Source organism: Cebus imitator, unplaced genomic scaffold (assembly GCF_001604975.1).
Source record: "Cebus imitator isolate Cc_AM_T3 unplaced genomic scaffold, Cebus_imitator-1.0 Scaffold640, whole genome shotgun sequence".
Classification (NCBI taxonomy): domain Eukaryota; kingdom Metazoa; phylum Chordata; class Mammalia; order Primates; family Cebidae; genus Cebus; species Cebus imitator.
The window spans coordinates 648,951-661,893 of NW_016107955.1; the positions used below are offsets into that span (position 1 = coordinate 648,951).

At 50.4% G+C, this 12,943-nt stretch overlaps 1 protein-coding gene and 1 long non-coding RNA gene across 3 annotated transcripts in view; both read right to left on the reverse strand.

The window, feature by feature from the left end:
- The window catches only part of LOC119469384, a 71,469-nt gene extending 70,020 nt beyond the window's left edge, over nt 1-1,449 (reverse strand). Inside the window, exons 1-2 of the long non-coding RNA XR_005198175.1 lie at nt 1,254-1,449; nt 967-1,041 (exon numbers count right to left, since the gene is read on the reverse strand). This is a non-coding gene — a long non-coding RNA (uncharacterized LOC119469384). The remainder of the gene's footprint in view (nt 1-966; nt 1,042-1,253) is intronic.
- A 4,978-nt stretch (nt 1,450-6,427) lies between these two features.
- On the reverse strand, nt 6,428-12,516 carry TSPYL2 (TSPY like 2). 2 transcript variants are annotated; one of them, XM_017517633.2, is made up of 7 exons: nt 11,549-12,516; nt 10,288-10,365; nt 10,047-10,158; nt 9,812-9,957; nt 9,606-9,682; nt 8,600-9,279; nt 6,428-7,209 (listed from the first exon to the last, which is right to left on the reverse strand). In XM_017517633.2, the coding sequence occupies exons 1-7, from the start codon at nt 12,371-12,373 to the stop codon at nt 7,043-7,045; spliced, it is 2,085 nt and encodes a 694-aa protein (XP_017373122.1). In that variant the 5' UTR covers nt 12,374-12,516; the 3' UTR covers nt 6,428-7,042. The 2 variants fall into 2 exon arrangements, with proteins under 2 accessions (XP_017373122.1, XP_017373121.1); XM_017517632.2 differs by having other exon boundaries at nt 9,588-9,682; nt 11,549-12,515.
- Between the last annotated feature and the right edge of the window lie 427 nt (nt 12,517-12,943).

Consider the following 12,943-nt stretch of genomic DNA (forward strand, 5'->3'; position numbering starts at 1 on the left):
AAAAGCAATGTTGGGTCCAACAGGTATGAGAATGACCAAAGAATAGCAAGAAAATAAAGGGAGTATTCAGAAGCCAGGATGAGAATGGAGGGAATTTTGCTGATAACTGAAGGTGAGTTCCTTAAGGCCTGGTCAAAGGATTTCAGGATGGAAATAGAAAATAAGATGTCCAGGGCTGTATGGAGATGTAACCAGGAGATCTGTGGGCTTCTTGTGGTGACTAACATTATATAAGGGGCCATTAAAAAGTGGTTTTTAATCTAAGTTGCTGCCCACTTTGGGTGTCTTTACCTGTTTAACAGAGTAGACTGGGGAGCAAAGAGAGCTCTCTCCTAAATGAGACCAGAAGTAACCCAAAGCCAGGCTCCATTTTTCACCCACAGCACAGGTCGGAGCCCCGGGCTAAGCTCATGTCCTCGGGCCAAACTTATTGCTATGAACTATGCACCTCTAGCCTCTTTAGGGTTAAGAAAGAAGCAGGTAAAAAGAGGAAAAACAGTAACAGAAAGACAAGCATTCATAAAGATCCAATGGAGGAAAGGTCAGAGACAGAAAAGACAGAGATCAAGAGAGACAATATGCTTTTAAATCAAGATAGTCATTATTTATTGAAAATTTTCTAAGGACTGGGTGCTGGGCAAAGTAACGCACATGCATTGTCTCAGGTACAGATTATCACGTCCCCATTTGACAGATGAGGAAACTGAGGCCCAGGTGGGTGAAGGAGATGGCTCAAAGTCTCATAGCTGGTTTAAACTGGTCAGGTCAGCATCTTATGTCTACTATGTCTCAAAAAGGGAGACAGACAGAAAGAGACAGAAATGGGAGAGAATATGCAGACAGACACGAACACAAACGATCATGTGAGCGGCAGGCCCGCAAGGAATCATTTCGAAAGACACTGAGGGTAGCAGGTGGGGCCGCGGAGGACAGCAACCGGCACCGAGTGTTCTGCAGGGTACTCACTTGGTTGCCGGCTGAGAGCCGCAGGACTACTCGGCCACTCTTTGCTACCCGCACGATCCTCCGCAACCAGTTGACCTAGGGTTTAGAGGCCGCCCAGTTAAAAGCTTGCGCAGGCCCCACCCCTCGCGCGCTATGGCCGGCCACTTCCCGCTGCTACTTCCCCCAACCGCCAGAATGGCAGGATGAGAATAAACAGAATTTTGCTGATAACCGAAGGTGAGTTCCTTAAGGCCTGGTCAAAGGAGCTCAGGATGGAAACAGAAAATAAGACGTCCAGGGCTTCTTACCTTACACCTCCGGCCATCAGCGTCGGCGCAAACGCTCCCGGCGCAGGCGCCGCCGCCGCCGCCGCCGACGCTCCCGGCGCAGGCGCCGCCGCCGCGCGAGCGCATTGATACGAGGGGCTTGCAGCATTAACTGGAAGATACACTGAACGCGACCTTTCCGCGGGCTGGAGCGCGAGCGGGGGAACGGGCCTACGCCGCTACGGACGGCTCCCCGGCTCCCATTGGAGGATTGCCCTTCTGCCTTTCCTGGGATTGGCTGGGGACGGAAGCACTTTATTTTTGTCCCCGAGGCTTAGATCCAAACTGAGGAAAACTCTGCCCCTTCGGGGGACTTTGGTTGGTTTAAGAGCCAAGCCCACCCTTTAACAGGATTGGCCAGGAAAGGAGTTCTTGTCTTTGGCCGTTTCCGGTCTATTTGACAGGGTTGGTGGGGGCCTAGTTGGGAATACGCAGGGCGAGTCACGGAACAATCGAGATGCTTGGCTTCTTTGACGTCTTACTCTCCATAAGCCACCTTGCAATGCCTCCGCTCTGCTAAGAGACGCGATTAGCACCCAGTTTCCTATGGCTCCACACCCACCTGCAGGGATCCCTAAGCCAGTTTTCTCTCGCTCAAAATGAGCAGAGTTCCTAATTCCACATGCATGGAGGATGAAGTGGTTATAGGGATGTGGCGCGTCACCCACCGGTCCCTGATACTGAGACATTGGTCAAGTGACAACCTTGCTAGGCGCCTCAGTTTAACCATCTGGAAATGGAAAGGTGTTTTGAAATTTTCCTCAGAGTGTGTGAGGATAAAATGAGAGGGCATATGTAAATCAGTTGCCTGGGGGATAAATAATTAAGTTCTCTCCTCCCAGTTCATTCCCAGTGCTCAGGCGGACAAAACTTTCGACCCAGAGAGGCAAACTAACTTATTTGAAGTCACACAGCAGGCCCCACCCCTCACGCGCTCTGGCCCTGTCTCTTCCCATTGTCACTCCCCCCTCAACGACCAGTCTTTAAGGCGTCTCACCATACACCGCCAGCAGTCGGCGCAATAAGACCCAGAATAAAACCCAGGCCTTTCGTCTTCCAAAGGAAAGCTGTTTAGGAAGGAAGGAGAGAAGGGAAGGACCCTCCGATTTGCAAGTTCTTAACTTGGATTCTACAGACCTCTAATCGAGTCTGGGGACAGGGTTTGGAGAGGTCCTTGAATTTGAATGGGAACAAATTTACATCTTTATTTTCCCTCTCCTCTAACGGAAATTTAGCATTTTTTCAATAAAGAATGTAACTAGCCATAGTAGCAGTAGTAGTAACAGTACTGATTGTCACTGATAGAAATCAGAGATTTTCATATCACATTATAGATGTTGCAGATCTCTTGAAAATCATAATCTCTATTATTTAAAAATGAGAGTCATTAGACTCTCCATGAAATCTTATGATTAATGGATGAATGGGGAGTACATATACAATTATACTATAGTACATATTTGCTTTTTCCATATTTTAATAACTATATTTCAATATAACCAATTTCTTTTGTAATCTAGATATTTTATTCTATGAATTTAAACGATTTTTTTTTCTGTGAAAAGGTCCAGCTGGGCGCAGTGGCTCACGCCTGTAATCCCAGCACTTTGGGAGATGGAGGTGGGCAAATCACCTGAGGTCAGGAGTTCCAGACCAGCCTGGCCAACATGGTGAAACCCTGTCTCTACTAAAAATACAAAAATTAGCCTGGTGTGGTGGCAGGTGCCTGTAATCCCAGTTACTTGGGAGGCTGAGGCAGGAGAATCACTTGAACCCAGGAGGTGGAGGTTGTAGTGAGCCAAGACCGCCCCATTGCACTCCAGCCTGGATGACAAGAGCAAGACTCCATGGAAAGAAAGAAAGAGAAAGAAAGGAAGGAAGGAAGGAAGGAAGGAAGGAAGGAAGGAAGAAAAGGTCCATAGGCTTCACTAGATCACCAAAGGGGTCCATGGCACAAAAAATATTAATATTTGTCTTGAACCCTAGGCTCCAGGAGGACAAAGACTTGCCCTATCTTGTTTCGTTGCTGTATCCCTTTCACCCAGTGCAGTAGCTCAGGCACACAGTAGGTACTCATAAGTGTTTACTGAATGAATAATAGGATTCCTTCCCAAACATTCTGCACACCCCCAATTGGGGGAGCCAGTGCTGGCCCTTTGGATCACCTAAGAGGGAAGGACATTCTTGAATCTGGTTTTGTCCCTGCCAATCTGATTCTGCTCACAGAAGTCGATGGCAATTTAAAGGTCTGGTCTCGGGAAATCCCAGGAACCTCCCACCCAGGAGCAGGGCCCTCTGCTGCAAAGGAGTGAGGGTAAGCTAGGAAGAATATGAAGACAAGTAGTTTCAACATGGGAATAGGCCCTAGGGCACATTTGGCCCATGACTCTTTATCCTCCTGGTTTCTGTTTAAGGTCTTAGTCAGTAGGTCTTGTTTTCTCTGGCCTTCAGCGAAGACAAAATCTTGGAGCTAGATGTGACCTTAAAGACCTAGAACAGCCCTCCCTTTCAGAGGTCCAGACTGAAGAGTGAGGGCACAGGGAACAAGATATTACTCTGGGCAAAGAACATCCTGTCCTCCCATGCCTCAGCCAAGGACATGAGCACCCTGGCCAACTATATTAGACTCCTACGATTGACTCTTAAGAGCATCCCTGAAGAAGAAGACCAGAGGCCCTCTCTAACAGGGTGGGTGAAGAAGAGTCTCAAATGCCAGGATGAGGGGCTGGGGATTTAATTGGGGAGACAGAGAGGAACCAGGGAAGAGCACAATGAAAGCCAGACTTCAGAGACCCACTTCGAGGCTAGACTCTGTCTTGAGAATTTAGGCAGGTTGCTTCTCCTGGACTGATCCCTTAGCATGATAAGCCTCAGTTTATAGAGGGAAAACTGAGGCCCTCTAGAGAGGACAAGAAGAGTCATGTTGTGAGGTAGGGCCAACTGAGGCAAGAGTAACCAGGCTGGCTACTCTGGCTCTGATTGGCTAGGATCCTTTGGCAGGTTGACCTCTTCCTGGCCTACTCCAATGTCTTTGCCCCTGTTGCTTTCCCCTCCCCTCCTCTTCACCGCATACTCATTGGGGTTGGCTCCAGATATTGCATGCAGAAGTCTCTTTTCTCTACACAAGATGCCTTGACTTAAGATCCTGCACTTTCAGCTCTGGCCTTGAGGTATTGCATTACTTTGCGCAAGACATTCCCCTTTCTGAGCCTTAGTCCTCCCTACCCACCTCTGACAGAGCATCAAAACCTCCATCCTGTCCCCAAAACATTTATCAGAATCATGGAGAGATGTGTCCAGGATCTGGTATTCCAACCATCTCACAGAGGAGACCCAGAGAGGGAAGGGGCCTTGCCAAAGGTCTCACACCAACCTGGCAGTCATCTTAACTCCTCTCCTTCCATATCTAAAGCCTGTCGAGGCTTGAAACATCTTGAAAGCTCTCATAGAATAGACAAATTGCTCATGTGGAAGAATTCCAACTAATTTATATCCATACTTCCTTCTTAAGGAAATGGAGCATAACTCCTCATTCCCTAAGCATGGGCTGCGCTTAGTTGGCTTCCTTCCAAAGAGTACAGCATGGAAAAAGGGAAAGAGGAGTAGCTTTACAGTGGAGAAACCTGATGGACACTGCCTCCTCCAGGTGATCAAAGTTAACATTCACAGTGATAAATCATATTGATAGTACATGCCCTTGATATGATCTTGTGAAAATGGCATTTGACTTCTGTGGTCTTCCTTCCCCAAACCATATTCCCAGTTAGTCATGAAAGAAAACATCAGACTAATCATGATTAAGGGACATTCTATAAAATACCTGACCAGTACTCCTCAAATGACTCCAGGTCATCAAAAAAAGAGGAAAGCCTGAGAAAGTGTCATAGCCAAGAAGAGCTTAAGGAGACAAGATGACTAAATGTAGTATGCTATTCTGGATGGAATCTTGGAGCAGAAAAAGGACATTAAGTTAAAACTAAGGAAATCGGAATAAAGTATGGACCTTAGTTAATAATAATGTACTGATATTGTTTCATTAACTGTGACGAATGTATCACACTAATGTAAACTGTTAATAAGGAGAACTTGCTGTGGGATATACGGAATTTCTCTGTTATCTTCACAATAATTCTGTAAATTTAAAACTGTTCTGAAATTGTTTATTTTTAAAACCTCCCATATCTGCCCCCATCTTGCCAATCTCACCTGAGGTCTAGCGTCTATTTCCTTACTGCTTCGCTTCCTTCCAGTCCGTTCTCCTGGCAGCCAGCAGAGGGCATTCTCTAAAACGCAAATCTAACCATATCTGAAGCCTTCCAGCAAAATAAAGGCGTTGGATGGAAAGTTCGGGAGGCATGGTATAAAAGACCGACTCGGATGTCTCAGTAAAAGTTATTGTGATCCAGAACAAATCTGGGAAATATTTCTGGCGCCCACTGAGATAAAATTTATGTACCTAAACAATATAACTCAGCCTTTCCAAGGTCTCCCGGATAAAGCTTTTCAGATGTCCAACTCCCTGCGTTTCCATCCTTTCGCACAGTTACGTAGTTAATTTCCCTTTGTTCTTCCTTTATCTCTATGGACACTCCTCTGCCTGAGCTATCTTTTCCCGTCTTCTCCCCCAAGCCCAGCTCCAGGGACTCTGTACCCGCTCCCAAAGACGAGAGCGCTCCTGCGTAATTGGGTTGTGATATCCGGACCGAAGTCTTTTTTTATTTTTATTAAACACGAATGAGGAAAATGGATTCCTTTGGCTCCGCACGGCCGTATCACTCTAGGCCCGAGGAAAGGTTTGACGCACTATAAATTAAAAGATGAATCACTGATAAATGATGTTCTACGGTGCAGGGTGTCTCTATGCGCATGCGCCTGAGGGGAAGGCGTGGGAAGCCCTTTGCTACCTGGCTGGGTCCGCTGCGGGCGCCAGGAGAGGGAGGGGCTTCCTCAGCCTCGCCCTGCCATTGGCCAGGATGGTCCGCATTGGTCTGACGCAACGTCTCTGCGGCCTGGCGGAGCCCGACCCCCACCCGCCGAACCCCCCGCAACTACCATGTTGCAGGCTACTGCGTAGGCCAGGTGGCTCCGTGTGGGCCTGGGGGAAACTGACCGGTGGGGCCAGCGCCCCTGGCGAAACAAAAGACTCGAAGCGACACTTTGAATTTGCTCAGAATTTTATTAGGGTTAACAGGGTCCAGGGAGAGAAGCGGGCCTTCTGGGGGAGGGGGACAAGAATACCGCAAAGATTACCGCAAAGAATACCGCAATGGCGAAGCGGCCTTGCATAGACACCGAGGCGGGCTAGCGGCGCGGCGGGAAGAGAAAAGGGACGGAGAGAGAACTTGGGAGAGCAGGGTGGCAACAGTGCCTCCAAGGGCACTGCGCAGCTGTGACGAAGGCCACAGCAGCCCTCCCTGCTTCAGGGTCAGGGTGTCCACTCCACACAGCACAGGGATTGGGGCTGGGGCCAACACTGACTGGGAGAAGGGGGGCAGAGGGGCCCTGACCAAGGCATCACAATAAATACAGTTAGCAGCACACAGAAGCCTGCAGGGGTGGAGGGCCAAAAGAAGGGGGCTAGCCCCCTTTTCCTCCCCCCAAAATAAGAACTCTGCCATGACTAAACCATAAAAATAAACTTTAAACCCGTGTACGAAGTCGGTCACCCCCCAGAAGTGCAATGTGGGGCCGCGTGGCCCTAGCTGAGGGGGAGGGCAAATGGGGTAAGGGGTGGGGGATACAGAGAGGTGATCCCTGAAAGGGCAAAACCTTTACCCGGTTTTCCCCCTCTTCCCAGGGTTGGCCCAACCGTTTGGGACCTGAACCACCTCCTCCACATCGGAGTCGTCTGAATCTTCCCCTTCTTCCCAGACAGCTTCAATTCCTTCCTCCTCATAGTTTCCTTCCTCCTCATAGATGTCCTCATCTTGCTGGATGCCTGCACAGGGGAGAAGCAACGAAGGGGAAATGGAGTTAGGCGGTTAGATGAGCAGGTAGGTGTCCCTCTAAAAGGGAACAGAGTCCATAGCCTGGGACAATTTGCCAAGCGCCTCTGCTTGGAACGGCCAAGAGTGTGTGCCAGTGTACTCAAGCAAGCCCACACAAGGGAGTTGGAGGGAGGCAGGCATTGTGGGCCCCCTGCCTCTGTTCAGTCAAAACTGATACATCTCTGATAGTAGATGTGTCTTCTTGAGTTCTGACCTCAGCTGAATAAACCTATTCATCTCTAGGCATCTTCCTTGTTCCTCTCCCCCAGTTTGATCCAAACAGGCCCCAATCTATCTTCTTCAACCCAATTCCCCACCCCCACTCCCACCCTCAGGGCTGGGCAGACAGCTCTGCCTCCCCTTCTCTGAGAGAAGAGATGCCGTCAAGGGGGAAGGGAAAAGGACTGAGAATCCTTTTCCCGGTCTTACCTGAACATGTCCAGATTGAAGCTCCATACTCATTCAATACCTCTTCCCATGGCCCCCTGGCCTTGCCCCAGTGGAAGTTTGCCAGGGACCCCATGGCCAAAAAACCCCCAAGAGCAGTTGATTTTCCTGCCCCTTCTACCTTCCATCTGAATACTTCTCAGAGCTTTTAATAATTCCGAAGTTATTCTCAGAGCCCTTAGGTGCTGGTATTCTTATATGCAGTACTTGCCCAACATATACTACCACTGAAACCTTTTGTGAGAAGCAGCTGTCAGATCTAGTGAAGGCTCCTCAGGACCTAATTTTGGAAACCCTGGCCGACATACCATGCATTTTCACCCTTCCAGGTCCTTGTTCAGATGATCTACTCCATGGAGAATGCTCCATAATGATCCTCAGTGTGAATGCAGCCTCCAATTCAAATGTCACCTTCTTCCTCTAGCTCTCTCCTGCCTGCCTCCCCCTGACTCTTGAGGTAGAACTGGCTGCACCCTTCTCTGGGCTGAGAGAGCACACTGTTCACTTCACGCTCTGCTCCCAGCACAAGCCTGGGAATTTGCCAAAGGCCAAGGCTGGGTACAGAGTGTGCTGAAACGCAATGTTTTGCCACTCCCCCAATTCGATGTGAAATGTCCATTTTAGTTTTCCACCCACTGTCCCCTATCTCTGTGTACTCTCCCTCTTTTGCTCTGTTACAACCGTTTACCCATCACCTAGAAGTAAAATGATTTTTTGGGGGTTTTGTTACATTTTTTAAGTTAAATGTTCTCTGGATTTCCTTTGTTTAAAAAGTTGCTCAGAATGCTTTTTCTTTCCTCCATAAACGCAGACCGTGTTCATGCCTTGATACCGTCCTTGGCCAGGCTTGCTCTGAAAGAAAAGAGGGAAGACAAGGGTGGGAGGTTAGCTCACCTTCCTCAATGCCCTCCTCTTCTGCTGATTCGTCTGAGATGATCTCTATCACATCTGCGTAGTCATCCTGCTCCTTGTCAAGGTCTTCAATAACCTTCTCATAGTACTCAAAGTCTCTGTCGTCATCATCGCTGCCTTCATTGTCACCTTCATTGCCATCATCATCACTGCCCTCATTGTCTCCTTCATTGCCATCATTATCTTCATCATCACTTTCCTCATCTGCTTCATTGTCACTGTCACTGCTGTCCTGGTTGTTGCCATGGCTGCCCCAGATGCCACCTTTGAAGAAGTTGTTGCCGTAAGTGTTGTTGTTGTTGTCAGGGTTCTCTTTGTTGTCATCGGTGTTCTTGTTATTGTCTTCAGGGTTCTCATTGTTGTCATCGGCACTCTCATTGTTGTCAGTGGTTTCGTTGTCATCAGCACTCTCATTGTTATCGGTGGTCTCGTTGTTGGGGGCCTCATTGTGGTCTGGGCTCTCGCTGTCGAAGATGTTCTCATTGATGTCAGTTATCTCGTTGTCAGTGGTCTCAAAGTAGTCGGTGGTCTCCATGAAGTCAGAGATCTTGATGTCATGAATTGTCTCATCAATGTCTGAGATGTCGCTGAAAATGTCTTCCACTGCATAATAGTCGGGGGCGTCTTCCATGATCACCACCTCACATCTGTCCTTGGTTTTACTGTAGGGAAAGCTGGGGCTGAGTATGGGGTTGGTGGGAGGGGGTGTACTCATAGCACTCAAAGGTGGAAAGTAACTGGAGAAGCAGTAGGCTTTAAGGGATCCCAGGGATGGGGCTAGGGTGGATCAAGTCCCATTTCTGCCCCTGGCTGTGTAACCTTAGGCCATTTCTGGGCATGATTCCCCACTTCTAAAACATATTCCACTGGGATTATCTCGAAGGTCCCCTTTGGCTCTATAAATCCTGTGTTACACTAGTCTTTGCCCCACCCCCAACAAACCCCTTCTCAGCCACCAAATCCCCATTACCGTTTCTTCATTTCTTGCCTCTTTCTCTTTGTCCTGGAGCCCCTTTCTCTCAGGTAGTAGCGTAGAGGGTTAACCCATAAATCATTCTTAATAATCTGTTGAAAAGAGGAGAGAAGGGGATAAGAGCACCATGAGTACAAGCCCCAGATCCTATTCTTAATTCCCCACACGCCCAGCAACAAGCCTAGTAAGGCCTTCTCTGGTGATGCCAGGAAGGGCCCCACCTCAGCAATCCTGTCAGCCTCTGGGAGGCTGTGGTTTGAGAACCAGCTGAAGAAGCTGTGGCTCGCATCCTGGTTCCCATGACGGCGGGCCTGGGGTTCCTGGCCACGGTGCCAGCGAATTGGGGTTGAGTGAGACACCAGTCGGCCTAGGGAGAGAGAAGGCTATAGAGATGGGACAGAACAAGGACAGATTGGGTGGGAGGGAACATGGATTTATGCTGGGACTGCTTTTTACCCGAGCGGTTGCGCTGGAACTCCTTGACAATCACCATGTTTGTGAAGTAGGGGTTTGTCTGGAAGTACAGCTTCATTTTGTAGCCCATGGAGATATGTCTGAGATCCTGTACCTGCTCCAGGTGGGGGTGATGGTGGAATATCTCCCCCCACACACCATGGCCCTTCCCACCCACCTCCCCTCACCTCCAAGAACCAGATTCGTTGCCCGATCCTACTAAAAAATATCTCTCTGGCCTGACCTGCAGATTGGTCAAGTAGCGGAAAATGTCTTCGTCACGTCGGTTGATCAAAATTGAAATTCTGGGGTGGTTGAGGAACTGATGAGTGGAGCAGTTTAGGTCAAGGATTGACTATCCAGTGAAAGGGAGGGAGGAATGGCCAGGGAGGGCACAGTAAGAGAGGCTGGAGCAGGATTCCTTCTATGTTCATGTGGTTTGTATGAAACAGGTGAGTCATGGGACATAACCCATACTTATTCCCATTATAAACCTCTGTTAGGTGGCCCTGCAGGATGCTGAGAGTCTGTGTCCATGTGGTATATGTCACTGGGTGCTGAAGGCCCATGTCCAAGTGATGCTGTATCTGATTGCTGAGGGCCTGTGGTCACATGATGTTTTATGTATGGGTGTTGAAGGTCCATGGCCACACGTGTGAATGGCTCTGATGGCATGTGCTCATGTGATGCCATGTCTACATGCTGAGGACCTGTGGTCATATTATACTGTGTCTAGGAGCTAAGATCCTATGTCTAGAGGATATCGTATGCCTGGGTGCTAAGGGCCTCTATATGCTGTTTTGTATGAGGGTGCTAAGGGTCTGTATCCACATAATTCTATTAAGATGTTAAACTCATGTTCCTAACATGTTACATGTATATATATGTATCCCCCATCTACTCTTCCCTTTCCTTCATTTAACTCCTTTTTGTCCATACCTAGACACTCCCTCTCCTGACCCTTCAGGGGCTCCAGCCCCTCTCCCACCAATGAAAGGCACTCCAGCCAAGATTGGGGTCTCTTAGTATCCTAAGCAAAGATCTAGGTTTAGAGAGCCTTGTATGGCTCAGGCACCCTTTCTAGACAGTTACTCTGCTGTGTGCCTTTCCCCTCCCCCTCTTCAAGGTCTCTGAGTCAGTTCATCTTCTACGTGACCCTCTCCTCCTCCTTTCACCATCTCTGGTCCAATTTTCCTGCCATGTGTCCCTTTACTACCCCCTTCTTTCATCATCTGTGATCCTTTTTTTAATGCTATGCTCCTCCTCTTCCCCCTTTCCTATGTGTGGTCCAGTTTTTATGCCCGCCCCTTCGTCATCTCCAGTGCAGCTCCTCTGCTGTTTTGCCCTCCTTCCATCCCTCTTCCACCCAGTCTAATCCGTCTTCCGACAGGGGGCTCACGCCCATCTCTGGCTCTCCTCCACCCACTTTATCTTTTCTGTCCCTCCCCCACCTTCCCCTTTCCTGTCATGGGTTTCTGGCCCTTGAGTATAGAAGAGAAGGATACTGCTTTGACCCAGAAGCCAGGGATGTGCTGGATGATGAGGTCTCTGCGCTCCAGGAAGGGTCTTCGCATCTGGATGAACTTGCGCTTGAGACGCAGGAAGGCCTTGCCTGCCTTGATGTTCACCGCCTCCAGGTCCAGCTGAACATCCTCCAGTGCCTGCAGGATGCTCTCCATCCTCTCCGCATTTCTCTCTATGCCTTCCCTCTTCACCTTCCTCTGCTTCCTCCTCCTCCTCCTCCGCCGCCGCCTCCTGCTGCTCCTCTTACTCTCCTGCTCATCCTCATCGTCATCTTCCACTATGATGATCGCCTCTTCCTTGCTCTTTGGGTCAATTAATCTCTGGGGCCCCCACCCCACTGCGCTACAGGTTTCTAGGGCCCCCTCTCCACCAAAACTGCTGGACTCCACAACCTGAAAATCGATTTCCAGGCTCCCCCCCGAGACCTCAGGAGTGGGGAGTACTTCCAGGCTCTCCGTGGGTGGGGGCGCCTCCCCGTACCCCGACTCGATGGTAGGATCCCAGCCGGGACACCCAGCACCGAGCGTGAAGTATGCGCGGATCCCCCCCTCCTCGAGAATGACATAGGGAGGGGGCGGGGGCAGCGCGGGGCCCAGTCCCAACCCCCTCATATCGGCCAGCACCTGTGCTGCCTCCGTTTCCTCCTGGAGCCTCGGGCGCTGCTCGGGTGGAGGCAGGGGGAGTCGGAGGAGCGGCGGCGGCGGCGGCGGCGGCGGCGGCGGCGGCGGGGGCTGGTCGCGCTCTGGAGGCTCGGAGCTGCTCAGGCGGCGGGTCTTTGCCGGAGGCCCCTCATCTGGGCGGTCCATGGCGACCGCGCTCGCACAGCTCAGGGGACTAGCACTCGCCCCTTCGCTCTCAGCCGCGTCGCTGCAGCTAGTCGCACAGGGAAGCGGAGCTGCGAAGAATCACGCAACCAGCTCCCCTCACCGTCTCGCTCTGGCGTTCCCTCCCACAGCGCCCGCTCTACTCCCTCCGCGCCAATCGCTGAAGCCCCGCCCCCTCCTGACGCAGGGGTCCGCTCGGCCTTGTCATTGGCTGCCGGCCGCCGCGGCGGCGCTCGCGCTCCCGCGACCCCTGCCCGCTCTCACGCAATCTGCTTGCCAACACCACACATCATCAGTTTCCGATTGGCTGCCCTCGGGCCCGCCAATCAACGGGCTAACTCCCTCAGCGACCGGAGCGAAACTGCAGGGCGATTGGCTGCGACGAAGCTGGGGAAGAAGCCCCTCTCCCTCACCCTTTCAGCGTTTTATCCAATGGGAAAAGTACCAGTGGTTCTGAAGACGAAAAAACCAGACGAAAAACAAACGCAAGCGCTGAGCAGGATGTGCTCACATGAAATTGGGAGAGCCTCGTTATCATTTCCCCCGCCCCCC

What these genes read in the sequence shown, in the direction of transcription:
- TSPYL2 (XM_017517632.2), bottom strand. Translation starts at nt 12,373, where the DNA reads ATGGACCGCCCAGATGAGGGGCCTCCGGCAAAGACCCGCCGCCTGAGC. An exon ending in GTTCCAGCGCAACCGCTCGG is followed by an intron (nt 9,958 to 10,046) that starts GTAAAAAGCAGT and finishes CTCTCTCCCTAG; the next exon opens with GCCGACTGGTGTCTCACTCA. An exon ending in AGAGGAGGGCATTGAGGAAG is followed by an intron (nt 7,210 to 8,599) that starts GTGAGCTAACCT and finishes TCCCCTGTGCAG; the next exon opens with GCATCCAGCAAGATGAGGAC.